The sequence below is a fragment of the Schistocerca nitens genome, chromosome 11 (assembly GCF_023898315.1).
Source record: "Schistocerca nitens isolate TAMUIC-IGC-003100 chromosome 11, iqSchNite1.1, whole genome shotgun sequence".
NCBI lineage: Eukaryota > Metazoa > Arthropoda > Insecta > Orthoptera > Acrididae > Schistocerca > Schistocerca nitens.
In genome coordinates this window covers 56,898,916-56,921,015 of record NC_064624.1, presented here as the reverse complement: position 1 = coordinate 56,921,015, position 22,100 = coordinate 56,898,916, and the positions used below count along the sequence as shown (strand labels likewise).

The 22,100-nt window shown below is 35.4% G+C and overlaps 1 protein-coding gene across 1 annotated transcript in view; it reads right to left on the bottom strand.

Annotated features, from left to right (window-relative positions):
• LOC126213273 (uncharacterized) overlaps positions 1-15,749 on the bottom strand; it is a 50,372-nt gene extending 34,623 nt beyond the window's left edge. Inside the window, exons 1-3 of the mRNA XM_049940935.1 lie at positions 15,694-15,749; positions 8,366-8,455; positions 2,246-2,308 (exon numbers count right to left, since the gene is read on the bottom strand). Coding sequence (XP_049796892.1) covers positions 2,246-2,308; positions 8,366-8,437 — 135 coding nt within the window. The 5' untranslated portion in view covers positions 8,438-8,455; positions 15,694-15,749. The remainder of the gene's footprint in view (positions 1-2,245; positions 2,309-8,365; positions 8,456-15,693) is intronic.
• Between the last annotated feature and the right edge of the window lie 6,351 nt (positions 15,750-22,100).

The following is a 22,100-nucleotide window of genomic DNA, read 5'->3' as shown; positions in this document are numbered from 1 at the left end:
CTTACTTCCAAGATTACACATCTAATGATAGTGTAGAAAAGGAAAAGGTATTCTGTCCCTAATATTAATCAATACTGTTGGGGAAACCAAGACATGACACCATTCAACTAAGCCAGACCACCACATGGTTCAGCTTTCATTCTGTTGTGCAACAACTAGTATAATACATAGTGTCCTAAAGAGGCAAGGAATAAACCAGTACCCCACTCACAAAGTAAAATTAAAGAAATTTTGTGAGTCATTAAAGATAATTTTGCCTGAGAGTCATAGGAATTTATAATATTCCTTGTGAGTGTTTTAAAAGTTATTTGGGCCAGTCTATGTGTACTGTTGCTGATTGCTGTGTTGAGTGTGAGCCTCACTTTAAACACAGAATCTCAAAAAATCTGTGGTGGCTGTGTGCAGCCTATTAAATGAACACAAGATTTTGTTTGAACGAATGAGAATTCTTGATCATGCATGAAACTATTGGCACTATTTGATCAAGGAAGCAGTTGAAATTAGACTATGTGAAAACTACTTCAATAGACACAGGATATGCTCTTAGCAATCAATGGGAGCGTTGATGAAGAGCACAGAGATAGGCCTCTGGTAGTTTACCACTTGGTGCGAGTGATGACACTTCATGCACTGCTGGACAGAGAGCAAACACACTCCATGGACACAGAGGGTGTCACCTCTGTACATGTCACTTCCACAATATCATGACACAGTTTTTTCAAACAAGTTCATGAAATAATCACACACAGTTACTGTAACAAATCTGCTCATATTAGTGACTTTGACATTGAAATGTGGAATGGATGAATGCACTCTATGAAGTTTTACATTGAGACATTAAGATGAAAATAGCTAATCATGACTCTGCCATGGTGAAGTTACTGTAACAATTACTAGGAGCTAAATCCCTATTGCTATATAAAGCGAACAAAATTAGTGGCAATGACATTATGAGGAAGCAGATAATAATTAGATTTATCTATGTGATAGACGATTGGGAAATAAATAAACTTGGGTGGATTATTTTATTCATACCACGCACACTGCCATGGGGATTTACTGAGCCTCTTGTAAATTTCACAGGATAGTAGTTTTCTTCCTTTCTCAATTGTCAAATTACTTCGATAACCAAAGCTATTTTCCAGTTCAGAAAAATTAGAGCAAGAAAATTATAACTACAGTTATGATATTATAAACATACTGAAACGTCCAGGTAATAATATTATTTTCTGGGTAGTGGAAATTTTAATTACGAATAACTTTTTAGTTCATGACTTTTCACAAATAATAAAATGTTTACTGAAAGAGTGAAATGAGGGCCTTAAAATAATTTTTGTCACTCTGGAAAGAAACAATTGTTATCTCACGATATGTTTCCGACCATATGGCTTCTGAATAAAGTAAATTACAGATTTCTCTTAAAAGAACATAAACAGTGAATCATTAACTACACCATTGGCATTAGCAGAACTCAAATAAACTGATGAATAAATAATTTTACTGGAATATCGCCTAAATAATAATTTTGGTCTTTATGTAAATGTTCTGCATCTACTATCAGCATAATATAAAAAAGAAATTAAAAAAGTTATCTGAGGAGTAGAGTTTAGCAAATGCAATTATTCCAACTTGCTAAGTTTCAAGTTCCTCTTCTGTACAGTAGAAGCAAGTCTTCTGCTGCCCCCACCTCAAAGAAGTGAGTCTAAAGCTCTCAAATCCAAAATGGCTCATGTAAATCAGTGTTTATGAAGTTACTGTTGTGTCTTGCATCTGTTCTATGTCATTTCCAAAAAGTATAATGAGTTCTCGGTCTTGTTCTCTCCCCTAAGTGCACCTATTGTAAGAATGACAATTTGATTCAGTCAAAGTGGAATCTGTAGATAGCCTACTCATGAAGGCAATTGGCCAAAAAAGTGTGGAATTGTGGTTCAAATCCAGGGCATGGCAGAGTTTTTATTTGTCTTCACAAATATGCAAATAAACTATGTTCAAACTACTGTGCCTTCTTGAAGATAATACTTCAAACCATACACTGCAATGCTGAAAAATTGCTATATTTTGATTCTTTCAATACTTGGCTCTAGAGGGCATATTATCGTACTATGGGTGTCATTATTGGAAGTACTACAGAAAAAACTTAGATGCTAATAAACAGCTGTATCACCTACTTCTACTGTATTCACCACAGCTGTGAAGTAATACAGCAGTGCTTAATTCTACTCAGTCATCTAAATTTTAAAATTACCTCTTCATTCACATAATCTTGCAATTCTTCCTTTATTTTCACACTGGAGGGGTATACCTCGACCTGCGGTAAAAGTAACACAAAGTATAGTGGATATATTTAATCTTCACATACTGTTTCCAAGTTTCACAAGTTTCCAGCTAAATTAAAGCACTTGTCAAGAATAAATGACACCACATAATTTAGCAATTATCATTTTATTGCCTGTTTTCAGTTTTCTTTTGTGAGAGAATAATTGTGGGTCACACAAAGTCAATAAGATTTATTTCAATTACACTGAAAATAAAATTATGTGACTGATAACATTATTTTATAGATATGTGCCAATACAGAACCATTCTGCATATAATTTCTCATGTAGTGATGGAACACCCATGTAACTTTTACACAATTTTGAGCTACTGATAAACCATGTACTTTTGTACAACAGAAGTAGTGCAAAAGATAAATGTGGTATGTAATCTTCATTTCTATGGTTATTTCAAAGAAGAGTAGTATGAGAAGATTAATATAGAAAAGATAGGTGTTATATATCACAAACTATTCCAGCTGTTCTCATTGTCAGACCAATGGTAGATACCATTCAAAAAATGAATGTCCTGAATTTGGGCAAGATAATCCTCAAATCAAGTAAATGATAAAATGTGATATATTCAAAATGCAAAGCACTATGCTCATCTCTGTCCTGTTGTTCTTAGTCTAGGCTTAAACTGAATGTGGAGTCTAGCTTGACTCGATCCATATGAATTCTGCAATATTGTCATTGCATATAAGTACTCTGCCGAAGCTATTTTTACATTGCAGTTTTCTCAGGCAAGTTCTTACATTTGCATTGTCACTGCTTCCAGAGAAACTTTCAAGATTAGTGAGGCATAGGAAGTAACAGGTATTGTACAGTGTGACAAAGTTTCAATCACATTTCAAGTTACATTATTTACACAAAAAATTGTTTAATTCTTCTGTAAAAGCCTTGCAACTTTACAAACATTTATTGTGATGAAAAGATGCCTATGTAAGACGTAGTTACAAGAATCAGTATTTCAGTCTGTAACCTCTTAGTTTTGCCACAACTCTGTTACTGTCACAAATATACACACGGCAGTTTATCAGATTGCATGTACACAGTATTGCATGTCTACTAAATGCCATTTGTCCGAAATAAAAATTTCCTGCTTTGTTCTTACTGAGGCCTACTTTACAATTCAGAACCAAGTTCTAATACAGAAATTATTATGATATGAAACTTCCTTCTCAAACCAGTAACTGCAATAAATGTCTCTTCAAACATCTTTCAAAGGAACTACGAGATAAATATACAACATGACTCTGCACTGACAGACTCATGACATGACAACATGGTAGAGATATATAAGCCTTAATAAATGACCCATGGATGATGTCGGCAACAGAAAAATAGAAACTGAAACTAGTGGGAATATATGGGAAAAATGACACTTATCTTGTTATTACTAACTTCAGACAAAAATAAATAAAAAAATAAAAATCTTGAGAATACCAGACTACAGCAGAAAAGTTGGGTTTTCATTTAATGATATATTTGTAACAATGGAAAAAAGACTATTATGACACAATTATTATGCTTTCTCAACTCTCAATCAACCTATGACCTTCCAATTGAACCACTGACTATGCTACAACCCTGTCTCCTCATCATTAAAGAAACAATATAGGTATAGAATACAACTCGATCCAAAACATCTTTACCTTAAAATGAATTGCAAGTGTAGCAAAAATATAACCTAATATGCCACTTACAACTAAATAGCAAACTAAAACAACTGCAATCTACAACTGGAACACACAAAAACAATATCCAAGATGCCACCTATGTATGATACACTTCAAAAAATGAACTGATAGCTCGCATTGTTCACTAGAACCATAATATATAATATATATTAAGAATGGACTAAATCTACAATACTTTACTATTGATGTCACAGACCTGTGTATAGACACCATCTTTGAGGCTGCAGTTGTACATATACCTAAACATAATATTATTGTTGCATCTGTATATCGCACACCGTCTTCTAGTGAATATGAATTTATGGTAAATTTAAAAAAACTGTTAGTCTTACTAACTAAGCCTAAATATAAATACCAAAGAATCTTAATTTTTGGTGATATTAATATGGATATCAGGGTACAGAGTCATATCATATTGGAATTCTTGGATAGCCTAAGAGCTTTTGATTGCTATTGTCTAAACGATAAGCCTACAAGATATAATGCATGCTTAGACAATAAGTAATATCCATGAAAATAATGTTGAAATTGAAGTAGTCAAGTTAGGCCTAGCTGACCATGATGGCCTATGGATTACAGTTCCAGTCAGCATTCCAGATGAACAACACAAAACTGTTAGACATATGAATGAATGCAACATAAAAGAGTTTAGAACTAGATTAAGGTCAGTTAACTGGAATGACATCTTATACAAAGATATGTGTGTGAATAACACAAGCAAATTATTTATAGAGGAAATTGCAAGAATATTTGATGAGTGTTGTCTCAGATTAGTAAAAAGACAGAATAATAACCAAGCTCATAAACCACAGAGACTAAATAATTGGTTTACACCATACCTCAACAGCATCAGGATTATGCTTCTTATGTTTAAGGACAGATCTCATAACAGCAACGAGTACAAAGAGATGTACATTAGAATAAGAAAAATTTATAGATCTGAAATAAGTTTGGCAAAACGTAGGGCGAATGATAACTATATTCTTAAATCCAGAAACAGCTGTAAAGCTGCCTGGGAAGTAATTAAAAGTGAAATAAATAGACCAACAACTCAACTAGCTATACCCATAGCCCCAGATATCTTAAATCACACTTTGTTAACTTCAGTTTACAACAAGATTTGTCTCCCCTCAATGCCATGCTTGATGCTAAAACTCTTTTAGGTTCAAATAAGTATGTAGTCCATAAATTCTGCTGGGCAACAGTAACTGAAAATGATGTTAGCAAAGCAATAGGCAAACTAAGTAGTTCCAGAGCAGAGGACTTCTATGGTCTGTCAAACTTTGTCATAAAGAAGATATCAAGTGATCTTCTGCCCCCTCTAACCACTCTCATTAACCGTATATTACAGCAAGGGATTTTCCCCGGCTGTTTGAAAATAGCAGTAACTATTCCCATATTTAAGAAAGGAGATAAATCAAATCCAAGTAACTATCGCCCTATCTCATTAATCCCAATAATATCTCAAATAATCGAAGACTGTGTTCACCAACAAATGAATCACTATTTTGAGAGGAATAATTTGTTAAGTAACTCACAGTATGGATTCAGGTCTCAACTATCCACAGTTAAAGCAGTTGAAAATATTGTTAGTGATATATATGATGGCTTTGAAAATAAATTAATCTCCTGTGCTACTCTCCTAGACCTGAAAAAGCATTTGACACTGTATCTCATAGTACTTTGATCATGAAATGAAGACACTACTGCATGGAAGAGGACACCCTGAATTTATTAGAATCCTACTTAAGCAACAGAGTACAATTTGTTAGTGTAAATGGGCAGGTGTCAAACCCACAAACAATAAAAAGAGGTATGCCACAGGGCTCCATACTTGGGCCCTTCCTGTTTGTAGTGTATGTTAACAATATGCCATAGTATTTACCCCATAAAACAGTCCTCTATGAAGACGATACAACTTTTATCAATTCAGGATAGACTCTTGAATCTGTACGAGAAAAAAATAATATAATATTTGAAAAATCGGTTCATTGGTTTAGTGCAAACTCCCTATTCATAAATGAAACAAAAACTGAGGAAATATTCTTTAATTTGAAGGTATCAAACAAAGAAAATAAGTCCATTAAACTGCTAGGAATGATGATTGACCATAAACTTAGCTGGGATAAACATATCACATACGTCTGTTGTAAACTTGCACGTGCTATGTTCCTACTTTATAAGCTTAGGAGTAATGTCAGCCAAAACTTACTGCTGCATTCATATTTTGCTTATATCCACCCCCATCTTTCATATGGTATTCTGCTCTGGGGAAATTCTCCCAATTCAATATCAATTTTCAGATGGCAAAAAAGCTCTTCGATGTATAGTGGGTTTATCTCCTAGGGATACATGCAGGGAACATTTCAAAAAACTTAACATCATGACAGTTCCTTGTTTGTACATCTATTATTGCTTACTACACGTAAAAGAAAACATAGCTCAATATCCCCTTAGGTCATCTGTCCACACCCACAATACAAGACGAAACCACACAATTGATCTGCCATAATCTAGATTGTCTAAGATACATAATAGTTATTAATATGTATGCCTCGAACTGTTTAATATGCTCCCTAAAATTGTACAAACAGTATCTAACAGTAAATTTAAGACAACATTGGGTCAATGGCTCAAAGGTAAAGCATTTTACTTAGTTGATGAATTTAAAGATTGTAATATGGCAGATTTGCTGTTTTAACATAGAGAAAGGTACCTCTGCCAGTAGTAGGACCTAAATTTGTATCAATAGCTTAGGATAATGACATAGTGTCATCAACATGAACACTCCCTGCTTAATATAAATCTGTATAATGTTTTCCTTTTACTGTAAAATTAAAAATATATAAAATTCCAAATGTGTGCTATTGTACTACACTAAATTTCATATGATTTATATATACATTGTTATGAGAATATAACCATCTTTATACTGTAATTGAACTTACTGACGAAGCCCATTGTATAAGAAAATACTGAACGGCCAATAAAGATTCTTATTCTTATTCTTAATTACTTTTACGGCCCTCTAAAAATCTTACATTAATATAGAAATCACAATTTGTAATCCCTACACTGTTGTTTTATTGGCTTAAGTCTTTACACTTCTTCGATGTAGCTCCCCACACTAGTCTATCCTGTGCAGACCTCTTTATTTCTGCCTAAATACTAGAATCTACAATTCAACTTTCTTACTGTAGCCAAGCCTTGGTCTATCCCCACAATTTTTACCCTAAACTTCTTTTGCTCAAATTATGCCTTAAATTTCTTCTCTCCCCAATTCTATTACTCAGTATCTCCCCAGCAGTTATACAATATCCCCATCAAATCCTCAGCACAACTTTTTGAAAGCATGTGCTCCCTTCTTTTCAGGTTAGTGTCCACAATTCAACTATACAATGTAATAATGCATTCCTCCATCCACTTTATTTTTAAATTACATTGATAATGGGATAATAAAGTTATCTTCATTCGTATTTTACACATTAAAGTTAACACTTAAAGCAAGTGTATTAGATCAGAATAAATCTATTTTTTTGCAAACATACTGCCAATGAATGTGCATTAATATTACCTTAAAATTCATAATATTGGTCTGTAGTGCAGCCAATGTCTAGGTTAGGTTGGACGGTGACTGTTTGGTTGTGAGTTGCCATAATGGTAGTGAACAATGCAGTTAATCTTATATATACAATGTAATAATCAGCTTCCTGCTCCTATTTTATTTTTAAATTCAATTTCATCCCTAATATTTAACATATCATAATATTCATACTTAAACTGCATATTGAAGTTTTCATTTAAAATAAGCATACAAAAGCATAATAATTTACAAGAATCTTCAACTTCTGTCAGCATAAATCATGAAAAAAATAGATCATGGGTAAATGGCCATATATCAGTGTCCAATGAGCACAACATTCCAGTAAGTGCCCGTGCTATTATACATGTGCCAACAAACAGTTCATCAGCTCACCTGATGATGGCATCAAGGTCATCTGCTGACATACTGTGCCCATTGGGACCGACTTCTTGCAGATCATGCATCAACTATTTCAACAGCATACCTTAATTTTATGCAAACATATCATCAGTGCCAATGAACAGTGCATTAAGAATTTCTACAAATTACAAAAACTAAAGTTAAACTCCCCCCTCCACAATTTGAGAATTTTAAGAGATATTGCAATCTCTGGACAACATTGAGAAATGCTGCATATAACCTCAGAAAGCCACATTTTTTATTACAATGAATTAATCATGCTACCAGAAATGTGACATGAATTCTCTTTATTTGCACAGCATATTGTACACAGAAATTAATGAAACAATGGTAAAAAAATCACCTACCGTGGAGCCTGGTGTACTTGGTACGTCATTTTTTCTCTCTTCTTTTATCCAAATAGTTATTCGGTGGTCCATTGCTGCAGTTATTAGTCCCTGAAACACAAGCAACCAGATAAGAACAGTCACATTTGATTTCCACTGTTGCTGTGAGATACAAATCAAAGGCAGTATTTTCAATCCAGTACTATTTGCAGCAGATGAACCACTAACCAGACATAAGTGCAACATTAGCTGAAGAACAAGAGTCCATGATAAGAACTGAGATGCAACTGTCAGGTTATGAACAGCCATAACTTATTATCTCAAAATGACAGAAAATTAAAGTTTTGCAGAAGCTATCACATGGAAAGAAATGATGAAATTGATTGCTACTGTTTGTGTCATTGGAGTTAGGGATAGTAAACTACTGTGAGCACTACTGGAGAGATATATTGCTTGTTCCACACTAATACCAAAAGTGTAGTGTGAATTTGCTACGTAAAACCATTTGCTACCATCAACCCTATTGTGTATGATAAACCAAAACTGTTATAATCATCTTCTTCTTGCGTTACGGCCTCTGTACATAACAACAGAGTGGAATTTATACTGCTTAATCATGTCTGCAACATTTGGAGTACTTAATCTCAAAACACAAGTGTCAGTCTCCAGTTTGTTCACTCTAATATTCATATCTACCCATACGCAGTGTTCAGCAGCCTATGAAGCACTCTTTGTTAGACAGTTAATATGCATTTTTGACGCAGTTGCTTTTATATGGCTTTCCTTATACATGGTATAGTTGTATAGCTACTCAGGCTAGAGATAATACTCGCATGTTGTACAACTTATTCTTTATTATCAATCACTTTTAATATGGGGTAAAATCCTCTTACAAAACTAATTTGTTTAAATTGCTCCTCTTAAGTTTGTATCCATGATGAATGTTTTGTTACATTCTGATGATGTATGACTCTTGTCAGTAAAAATAGTCCTTCCTAGACCAATTACTTTCTTTTTACATAAATCTGCAAAGCTGTTGCACTTTCTTTATACAAAACTACACAGGAATATACACATTCTGGCAAATTGTTGTTAACCCTCAATTTGCAAGTTTATGAAGCAGACAAAATAATAGGAATAAAAAGGAAAAGACTCTAAATAGTTTCAACAAATGCAACAGAAAACCAGAGTACCAGTGGCAGGCAAGTGTGCATGTTACAAAGTGTCTTGATAGTAGTAACAATATAAATACAGGTCACCATCATTAAAAAAAGCAACAGACCAGATCACAAGTATGATACAAATGGAAACTTTGGATTTCAAAGAAAAATACTGATTCTTGCTGACAGTCTTGGATGAAATATGGCAGAAATGTTGAAAGAAGTACAACCTAATATAACACGTTTATTTAAGCAAGATGCTCCAATGAATGAAGGCTACAGGACCAAAAAAAAAGTAGCAGGGCCACAAACCAACCAAGACGTTGTTTTAATGTTTGCTGGAGCAAGTGAAGTCTACCAAAACAACAGCCAAAAAGCTATCAGGTATGCTAGAAGCGCCCTAAATATTTTAAGAAATGTAAACATAGTGTTACCAAGCATACCATTCAGGAAAGATCAATTCCACATCTATGGGTAAACAAGGAAACAGAAGTCAAGAACAGAAAAATGGGAAAAAATTACCAAAGCCTTCCCAAACACATTGTTTCAAAACTTGATGACTTAGAAAGAGCACATTATATAAGACAAGAGTTGCATTTTAATAATGTGGGAAAATAAAATGTTTCTACAGAAATAAAAAAAAAAACCACACATATGGAAATTTACTGAAACAAAAGATGATGATCCTATTATTTACAAATGGAAACAGAAGGGTCAACAAAGCACTAATGTGTGTACAGAAATGAAGGTAACAAAATCCAGGATGGTGTGTGCGTGTGTGTGTGTGTGTTGCTGAAAAAGGCCTTAATGGCCGAAAGCTATAATTGCATAAATCTTTTTGTTGTGCCTATTGCAACTCAGCATCTCCGCTGTATGGTGAGTGGCAACTTTCCTTCTCTAACTCAAACAGCACATTGTCCAATTTTGCAAGCTGTGCCCTAAAGGACTAGTTCAAGACAAACTGTGGACTCCAACAGCTTTATGGACCATTGGAATAACACATTTAGTACAGCCCATCTCTGCTGCAACAAGCACAAATGTAGTTGCCAGAATAAAGAAAAACTAAGATCAGTGCAACCTATAGTGACAAACAACACTCCAAAGACGAAAAATGAGCTTACCAAAATGACTTTCAAGAACAAACCAGGATTTTTTCTACCTCATGACAGGCAAAGTTGCAGTATAGTACTTTCAACAAATGTAGAAACAACCAATACCTCTACAACCAACTTGATAAAACAAATTGTAAGTGCAACTAAATCTAGACTTCCCCCAAATTCTTTCCAAGTTATGAATCTATATATTCGGTCTCTAAGGAATGACTACCTTTAACTAGAAAGTTGTCTTAGATGAGTTTCAGACAGTGTATGTGTCTTTCAGAGAATTGGTGTAGGGAATATCAATTAAATAACATTCTGGTCTGAGCCGCCAGAGATGGTGGTCATGTGTGCGTGAGGTATTCCTGTTTGTGTGAATGAATGTGTGTGTGATTTTCTTTTTCTGACGAAGGTTGTGGCCAAATGAAAATTTGTAAGTGCCCTAATTGTGCTTGTCTGCAACTTCGTGTGTCATCTTTATAGTAAGCAGCAATCAATGTTCTTCTCAAACTGTTGATATTCCAACCTGGAGTTTCCATTGTTTCATTATACATTCTTTTAGACTCGCTAGCTTTTACTGTAGGAAAAATGCCAAAAATGGTGGTATCTGCATTTATATGAAAAACGTGTAAAATTAAAAAGAAATGATACTTTAAAGTTAATTGTAGAAAAGCATTTTGAAACAGCTGCTATTGCGTTGTATGGTGAGAAAAGGGAAACTGGTAATGACCGTGTATAGGTCACCTTGTGGAGATTTAGAAAAATTTATTTCAAAACTAGAAATGATGCTTAAACATTGGGTACCTTGAAAAAGCAACTGTGCTTCTTGGTGGGGCTTTTATGACAATTATGTGAAATGACACAGTTAAATATCATTTCTGAACATTTTATAGTGTTTTTATATGTTATCCCGTATTATAGGTCCTACTCTAATAACACACAGTAAAGACTCTCATAGACAATACATACTTTTTAGATTCCTATGAAGAGGAGGTAATTAATACTGACCTTGGTTTATCTAATTATAATGTTCTTGTGCTTATGGTTTCGCCATACTGTTTGAGAAAGTGTAATAAATGAAACTAGTATCATTTGAGAAGAGGAAGAAATAATAAACACATTGAAAATTATAATACAGAAAAGAAGGAAATGGTAAACTACATTAATACCTATTTTTTTAAAGTACCACATTCACTAAACTCAAAATTCTCAAAAGGAGTAGCGAGTATGAACGCAGATCTTTGCTCTGTTTCTCGATGGGCACAGAACCTAGGTCTGAAACTAAACCCCAAGAAATCCCAGGTCATACTTATATCTCATCCCAAGTTAATCAGTCGGTACTTTCGCGAAACAGTCCCTCAAATACTCCTCAATGGTACCCAACTACCATACCAAAAAACAGTAAAAGACTTTGGAATAATCTTGGATGAACACCTAAACTGGGAAGAACAAACAGTCACAGCTTGCCGGAAATCGCTCTCCTCCCTACATGCAATTCAAAAATTTAGAAAAATATTTCCAACCCATGTTAAAAATTAGTCCAAACACTAGTCTTGCCTAATCTTTACTACTGTGATGTAGTTCAACACGGCACAAATAGTGAAAATTCGAGACGCCTCGAGCTAGTGATGAATGCTTGCGTTAGATACGTGTGCAATATACGGTTGTATGATCATATCAGTCCTTCATACTCCCAGCTAGGTTGGATACACCCACATAAGGCACACGATCTCCACACGATGTGCTTACTTCATTGATTTCTTAGCCACTGGTGCCCCCAATACTTATCTTCTCACATTAAACACCTATCATCATTCCACAACCGCAATACCAGATCGGATATGTCTAGCATCTTGGCTGTACCTTTACATAACACAAAATCTTTCTCCGTGTCATTCTCCATCTCAGCCATACAACTATGGAACGCGCTCCCCTGTGATCTGCGTCTTATCCAGAACCACTCAACATTCAAGAGGGAACTCGAGACTTACATATTAGGGACGGTATAGCCACCATTGTTGTGCCCCTCTCATCTCTTTCTTTCTCCTCTCCACCATAGCTTCGAATTTTACCATTCTATTTCTCTTCCTCTAACCTACTACCTCTTCTGTATCTCTTTCACCCCATTCTATCGTCTTATGTCTCTGCTTGATGAGAATAACTCACAAGCTGCAAGAATCCCAACTAGCAATAGGACTGACATTCATAAAAGAAAAATATGTTTACTTTCATATACATAGTCATTATTATTATTATTATTATTATTGATTGTTATAATTATTTTTTGATTGTTATAATTATCATTGTACTACTTTTATAATTTCTATCTTTTTTTCTTTAACATTAATACTGTATAACATGTTATATGTCCTTAATGTTCTGTAGAAACTGAAATTTGTTGAATCTGAGTATGCCTGTTTAGGTGTAAGAGAGGGCCTGAAGGCCCTAATCTTGCCAGGTAAAATAAATGCATAAATAAATAAATAAAGGTTCCAAATGTTGCCTCTAGAATGAACATTCCTTCAAGAGATGAACAGGAGTAATTAGGTTTGACTAGGAGCTTAAGACAAAAATGACCGTGGGTGGAGATGGTGTACCAATTTCAATCCAATCACAATAATGACTGCAGCATAGACCGTAAAACCTTTAACACATGTTACAAATTTATCCTTTCGTGAAGGTTTGTTTCCACAGTGGCTAAAAGTGAGACAGGCATAAAATAGAAAAAGTACCATCCCATATCACTTCTTTCTGCTTTCTCCAAAATATTAGAAACATGAAATTGATAATCAGCAATGAACTCTGAACATGGCTTTCATGCAAAATACAGCACAACAGTTGCAGTTGTCTTAGACTACACCCAAGAAATAATTTAAAAAGTGTGGTAGCAATGAATACAGATGTCTAAAGCCTTCCAATACCATAATTTCATGAAATCCTCCTTGATAAGCTGGAAGCAATTAGTGTCACAGGAACAGTGGTTTCAGTTGTATCTCAAAAACAGAACTCAGACTGTGAGCTCACCACTGTTAATCCAAATCAGAAAATAAGGGCAGTACAAATAGTAAAAGAAGTTACTTTACAGGTGCCCCTCGGGCAACATCTTAGGACTATCATTCTTTCTCACATATGTCAATCATTTACAGTTGCAATACGATAATCAAAATTTTATTATACACTGATGACAAGTCTAATAATGAGTGACTATCGATAAAATTAAAAAAATATTACCAAATAAAAAAACTACATTCAGCTTGGTAAAATGATCCGGGTTGAAGCTTGTCTGAAAATGGATGAGAGACTAGTAGTGTGTGCAGTTTGCAAAAATGTTAGGAATGCATATGCATGAAGCTATTACTTTGAAGCAACATTTAAGGCTCCTTACACACAGAGCTAATTCAGCCTTCTTTGCACTGAGAGTTATCACAAATATTTGCACTTTCGAAGGTATAAGAATGGCATACTTTTGACATTTCCATTCTGTTGACTCATAAGGAATATCATTTTTGCCCAGTTCAAAACCTAATTTTTAAAAAACTTATCTTATGAAACACACTGTCCATATAATGGCCCACAGAGCTACACAAACTCTCTGCAGACCTCTTTTCAGGAAATTAGGAATACTCTCCCACCACCCTACATTGTTAAATGTGTACTGATAACCAAAGCAAATATAAGGAATCTCCACACAAATTCTAACTGCCACAATTATAGAATAGGGAACATGAATGACCTACACATAGAAGAAATAAATAGAGTTTGAAATCAGAAGCATGTAAGATGCATGGGTATTACACTCTAATGCATTGCCTCAAAGATAAAAGACTTAAAGGACAATATCAATTTTAAATTAGAACTTAAATTTCTTAGTGATAAAAGTTGCTAGATCTAAGTAAACGAATATCCTGAAGATTGAGAAAATGATTTCGTAAACCAAGCCCCAATACATATAGTGCAGCTGTGCGATAAATCCTATCTTTGTATGTTTCAGTCTATACTGTACTACTTAATCTATATTACTATTTATTCTATATGTAGTTATTACCGGGAAACAAATTATTATACACCATTCCTATGCAAATAAAAATTAAAATTTTCTAGTATGTATTGTAGACAATTTCATTTTGTACATTCCAGACTTTTTTTTATTTCTGTGCATTACAAGTCCAATATAGTTTTTACGATGACAACGATGCTAAATTAATAAAACCAATAAATACATGCGGTAACATTTTCTTTTATCTCCACGTACACAATCCCCGAAATGATGCGCTATCTGCGCTTAAAAGTGAAATATTGAAGAAGCCGACAAATACCTTAGGGTAGAAAAAGGAGCAATACATTAGATATCGGCAAAAGCTCTTCTTGTCCCTTGTGAATCCTTCGTAAACATTATTACGTCGCAACTGGTATACAAATTTGCATAGCCAGACAGATCAGGTAAAAAGTTGGTTGTCTTCCATCGTCCACCACAACGAAATTAACAATGACTTTCACACTCACTGGAGATCATAGCATACATAAACTGTTGCAAAAACTTCGGAAGTACAAACCGTTCCTTGTACGAATTCACGGAAGATGCATGTAGAGATTGTATAGGACGGCGAAAATAGTATGTAATTCACAAGACGCTCTGCAAGATGTTACATGTATTTTTCATATCTGATGCACAGTATACGTTGCGTATTTGATACGCACCAAAATACTGGTGGAAAAATTAACTTATTAGTCGCATTTAGAAAAATTACAAGCTCGTGGGCAATAACACCGGTGGTTTGTTTTGAGAAACCTAACCTAAAGCAATTACCGATGTACTAAATCCACAAGTTGTCCCAAACAAGAAGCAAATTCACCGACGTTGATTCCGACTAACCCGTTTCAATACACAAAAATAAATAAATAAATTCCAAACACACCGCAACATAACATTAACACGACATTGCTACGAACTGTCACTACAGTACAAGTTGTTGGAAAAATACTTAACGAGGCACAGTCAATTATGAGATTAAAAAGTGATAATTATGTTCGAAGATAAGTTTTGAACATTTCATCTTTCAATTTTGGTAACCTTTTGTCACTTGTTTATTACCTGTAGGACGTAGTTTATAAACACCTGGACACTGCAAACCCACAACACTGCGTAACTTCTGCTGACAAATCAAAGATTACAAGTTCAGTGTCATAAAGAGATTAGCTGTGGAAGAAGGAATAAGTGTTGAGGGCTGCAGAATATTCTTGTCAAAAATGCAGACCTTGCAACAGAGTGAATATGGAACCACTAAACTATGTGAAATCTGATTGTTTGCTTAAATCAATAAAAAAACAACAACAACACTCGGAGAGTGTACACTGCTCCGGCACAAAAGTGCCGTCGTTTTCCTCTTGCACAGCTTCTTATTTTCGTAGAATGCTATGCTCTGTTTTCATTGACTACATATGTAGACCATAAATAGACCACAAATATTATTTATGCACAGTAAAGTCCACAGTAGAAGTCAAGTGGTCGTCATGTTGCACATATACCGCACTAACTAATAAATTACATCTCCCAGGTACCGTAATACATAAGCACCAAAATATTACAGACATCAATGAAAGGAAAACGAAAATCTGTTTCTGAACAAAATTAATGCAGTATTTATATTATTTTTGGATTTGGTTGGGACCCACGTAGCAGACTGCCAAAACTTTTATGATGCTACGATACCAGTTATTATTGAACAGTGGCGTGCAGAGATTATTGAGCCTGCCGAAGCACTGAATATTATCATTACTGGTATATAATTATATTACATTGTTTTATATCAGTTATAATTATATTGCGAATTAATGAATTAATAATATTAATATTTTAATTTTAAGAAAAGAATAGTACATCAAGGGACAGCCAAGTCTCAATAACACTCCCAGCTGAAGAAGTGAAATCACACCTGGTACCGGTAACAGTTTACATTGAAGGAATAGATACTGAAATAATTAGAACTAATATCAATTTATATTACTATAAGCAAACTTTTATGGAATGTAACAAGCTTCTGGCTTTAGAGTTACCTTTGACATTTCAGTCCAGCTAGCACTCAAGCTTATTTCAAGGTGGATATTGAGTTTAGGTTCAGTTGAAAATTCAAGATTGAAAAATCAACCTGTTACACAGCTTATTTCAAGGTAGATATCGAGTTTAGGTTCAGTTGAAAATTCAAGATTGAAAAATCAACCTGTTACACAGTTTACATCAAGCTGTAAAAATTTAGCTTGAATTAAAATAATTTTCCCAAACTTGAAATAAACTGCAATTTCTCAGTTTCAACTTTTTACATTTTTTATGTTTAGGTATGGCTAACATTTTCTTTTACCTGTTACAGGATCATTATACCAGCAGAAGTCATCGATATTTGATCCTGCTCTGGTCTCTGTGCTGGGGCCGGAGGGGCTTCAGGATAATTAAATTTTAAAATAAAACAATTTTAAACACTTTGGAAATAAAAATTTTTAAACATACATGTCTTGATAATTTTTTTCACACCATTTCCATTCTGATATTTATTTAATTAATTAGGTTCAATAAATTCAGATTAATAATTATATAGCTTAAAACAAGCTGTAAATACCAGGCTGTATTCCAAGTGTGTAGATACAGTTGGGCCAAACTTGATAAGTGAAGCTTGAAATACAGCTTGAACTCTGCCAACTTTGATGTTTGTTTCAAGCTTGAATCCAACTAACAGGCTTGAATATTCCAGCTTTGATCAAGCTTATATACTTGAACTTTACATCTGGAAACAAGTTTGAAACCAGCTTACTGTGCTATCTGGGAGTAGACCACCTCTGCAAGATCAACCGAATTGAAATTCCATTCTTCTCTCCTCAGAAGCAAATTGGGTAACCACTTCCTCAGAGAAATTTTCTTCATTCTTTGTTCTAATAGTAGGTGAGCTTCAACTGAAATAATTCCAAGATGAGACAGGTCTTCTCCTGCAGCAGAATTTCAAGAGCAGCTTTTGTTTCTCTTTGGCGTTGAAAACAACGTTTCTACTGAAGAAATACTCACATTAATGACACTAACAAATTAACACATTACAATTCATTTGTTGTATAATCTTAGACTATATTCTGACCTAAAACCTCCTCAATGCCAGCCAGCATGGATTTCGAAAACATCGATCATGTGAAACCCAACTAGCACTTTTCTTACATGACACACTGAAAACCTTGGACCAAGGCATTCAGGCAGATGCTGTACTTCTTGATTTTCGAAAAGCAATTGACACAGTACTGCACATACGCTCATTGACAAAAGTACCATCGTTTGGGGTATCAAGTGAAATTTGTGACTGAATTGAGGACTTTTTGGTAGGGAGGACACAGCATGTTATCTAGGATCTAGAGTCATCATCAGATGTAGAAATAACTTTGGGTGTGTTTCAGGGAAGTGATTTGAGACCTTTGCTGTTCATGTTGTATGTTGAGAACCTTGTGAACAATATTTATAGCAAAATCAGACTTTTTACAGATGATGGAGTATTCAAAACGTCTCTCCGCAGTGCCATATGATTGTTAGCTGCATGTGCCGTATGATTGTTCGCTTGCCTGGGTCACTTCCCTTAAAGTGGACTCTCCCAACATTCCACTGTTTCGTTTATCTCAACCAGTGTCAGTAAAAATGAATATTCAATAAATTAATAACTTGTATTTCACTGAGTTTTATTTCGGTATATTCACTGCGGCATATGGCATGCGTGACTAACAATCATATAGCACTGTGGAGAGACTTTTTGAACATCCTGTATAATGTTGTACTATCTGACAGAAGTGGCATAAATATTCAGTCAGATCTTGATAAGATTTCAACGTGGTACAGAGATTGGTAAGTTGCACTATATGTTCAGAAATATAAAATTTAGCACTTCACAAATCGAAAAAATGAAGTATCCTATGACTACAATATCAATGAGTCACTGTTGGAATCAGCCAACTTCTACAAGTACCTGGATGTAACACTTTCTAAGGATATAAAATGATAGATTCAGTCATGGGTAAAGCAGGTGGTAGACTTCGGTTTATTGGTAGAATACTAAGAAGTGCCCATCAGTCTACGAAAGAGATTGCTTACAAATCAATCATGCAACTGGTTCTAAAATGCCGCCTAAATGTGTGGGGCCCATACGAGATACGAATAACAGTTGTATTGGACATATACAGAAAAGGACAGCACATATGCTCACACGTTTGTTTAATCCATGGGAGAGTGTCACAGAGATACTGAAGGAACTGAGCTGGGAGACTCTTGAAGACAAACATAAACTATCCCAAGAAAGTCTGTAAGCAAGTTTCAAGAACCAGCTTTAAATGAATACTCTACAGATATACTATCGCTCATATAGGGATCATGAGGATAAGATTAGAATAATTACTGCATACACAGAGGCATTGCAACAATCATTCTTTTCTTCTCACACTCCATGCGCAAATTGAATAGGGAGAATCCCTAATAACTGGTATAATAGGATGTCCCCTCTGCTATGAACACCACGGTGGTTTGCAGGGTAGAGATGTAGATGTAAAAAATGGTGAAAACTTATTTAGCATCAAATTACAGTGGTACTCAGTAGTTTTACAATTTCACCCACGGTTTTATTGCAAAACTCTTCAGTATTGTACCCTACATCAGCTTATTTTTGAAATTAAACAGTATCAAAGGACTTCCCATAGGCATCCAAGAGTAGTGGCAGCCGCCGAGCCGAGAAGATGGACAGCAGCAACAGCACTTGTCTGATAAACAGTAAATTAATTTGGTCTTTGTTTTTTTCATGTGCTTATGCAAAGAAGTGAACTATATGTGTGTATTTTACTGTGTAGACTAGTGGTTAGTAAATTAATCGTAGTTTTTGTTTTTGCGTAAGAGTTGTGAATATCCTTGTGTATGGCAGCCTCGTAGTGTAAATTTTCCTCATCGCGAGACAGTCACGCCACTAAGTTTTAATTTTGTGCTAGTAGACAGCATACAGTTTAGATCAGAGCATTCTAGTTTGAATATTTGTCTCGCGCAGTAGCTTTTTGGTAAACAGGATTTCTAGTAACAGGTGTCTATAAATACATCAACTTCAGCAGAGATATTTATTTCTATTTAATAGCCTGCAGTCTCAGAGTACTGTGAGAAATCTGTACAGCAACTTCTAGTGTTACTTTATTCTCCTTTGGTATATTTTGTATACATTTCAATTTCAGTAGCGCCATTTGAGACCATATATGTATTTTATATACACTACGATATGTCTAAGGACTGTGATTATTGTGAACGTACACAAGGAGAGTTGGCTGCTATCCGTAAACAGCTGAAAGCTGCGTTGACTACCAATAACAAGCTTGTAGCTAATACTCAAAGTTGCAGTGATGTCGGGGCGCCGGTGACGAGACCTGCGACATCTTGGGTGCCACTGGAATCCCTTGGTGACCTGGATGTCGCTGTGGCTTCTGAGATGCACAGTTTCTACTCTGTTTTCCTCAAAAGATGCTATAGCTACAGACAATCGTAGGTAGTTAACAGACACTCTGCTGTTGGTTACCGGCTTCAGTAAATTTCCCAAATGTGTGTATCCAATTTTGGTCCAACTAGTATTTCTGTCCTTTCCAAACAACAGACAATACCAGCAAAACACCACATTTAGGTCACTGTTGCTGGCTAACCAATTGCTTTTGGTATACCAATACAGATTACACTGCAAATTTGTCGCGAATTTACTGGTCTTTTAAACCAAGTTTGACAGTTTTGCTGTTAGTCACCCATTTTAATTATCTCCTTTTTCCTGAGAAACAATGTGCAGAAGAGAGCTTGGACAAAAAAATTTTTTTATAACACATGTAGACATAGTTTTATGTAATACTACCAGATACTATGTGGGATCTTCAGACACTTTCATATGCATTTAGCAAAAGTGTAAACTGAGCAAAACTGTACCATACTGATAGACTCTGTTACTCTGTGTCTGTGTTATACGCTTATGTGAAGCTAGCATCAGTTATGGCAGAAACCCATACATGATCAACAAAGGTATATGCTCCCTCACTGGTCAGCTCAGCTACATAGACATTGCTTCGGCTCAGCTCACAATTCTCTGTTAATAGTGTAATGTAATGACTGCATTAGTTACACAGGGTGAAGAAAAATTTGCGAACTCAGACTTCGCAGTGCGATTCCTTGTGTAGGGAAGCAGCATTCTCACGCCTTATAAAATTCACATCAGTCTTTCCATTTTGTGTGCCAGCCAGTCCGCTGTAACTAGCTCTGACGTCATAAATATTGCGCAATACTTTAAAATGAAGCAAATAACCTGAAACGTTTCTAGCATGTCAGGGGTAATACAAAATCAATATGTGTTGGATATCAGTTCAATAACTTTAACCATTTTCGAAATTTGGATGTTTTTCTACAGGGGTCTCTACTATTGAATCGTTGCCCGTTTTCACACTACTGTCAGGAGACACTAGTTCGGATTTCACTTTAACATTACTATTATCATGCGTATTCACACTTGAACTGTTGTCTGGATTTACAGTTCCTTCAACAGACATAGGTCCTGATTTAGGTTTAACATCTGTTTCTTTTTGCGGTTCCATCGCCGACAGTCGTTTAGTGCAGGTTAGTAAAAGTTTTAACAGCTTTTCACTTAACTTAGTTCCTTCTTCACGACGTATGGCGTTGCCGGCGCGGCGTACCAGGATTAATGATGTGAATTTTATAAAGCGTGGGTATGCTGCTTCCCTACACTTGCATATTGTCAATACGAAAATGTCTGTCACAAAATTCCGTTCTGCGCATATTTCAGTGGGTACATGGATGTCAAAGATGGGAAATCTGATAAAATAACTATCTCTGTCAGGAGGTGCTAGTAGTGCTGTGCACATGGTACAGTGTATAGTATTTCGGGTTAGCCTACAGGAGGTCGAGGGTTCGATTCTGGATCGATGCTTATTTGTTTTTATTTGCTAAAAGCAGTCTGAGTGGTACGGTATCTGGTGCCTTAACCATCATACAGAAAGTACAGTGGGTATTCTACAAAACATTTGCAGTTATGTACTGCATACACAGTAATGGAAACACTATCGATTTCATCAGTCAACTTTTAAGGAAACATTTGCATGTCGTGGACGCCAATTGTTTTGCACCAATGCACCTACCAGATTCCAAATTTTTTTATGTGTATCCTCCCCCAGTTATTCCACCAATTAAAACCAACTATTATTCTTGCCGCATTCAGGTCTATTACAGTTAGTAAGGACCTTAGATCACCAGTCAATGGCCTTGCAGCAGTGGATACATCAGTTCCCATCAGATGACTGAAGTTAAGCACTGTTGGGCGTGGCCTTCACTTAGATGGGTGACCATCTGGGCCGCCATGCGCTGTTGCCATGTTTTGGGGTCCACTCAGCCTTGGGATGCCAATTGAGGAGCTACTCGACCGAATAGTAGCGTCACAGAAAACCGTCATAACGACTGGG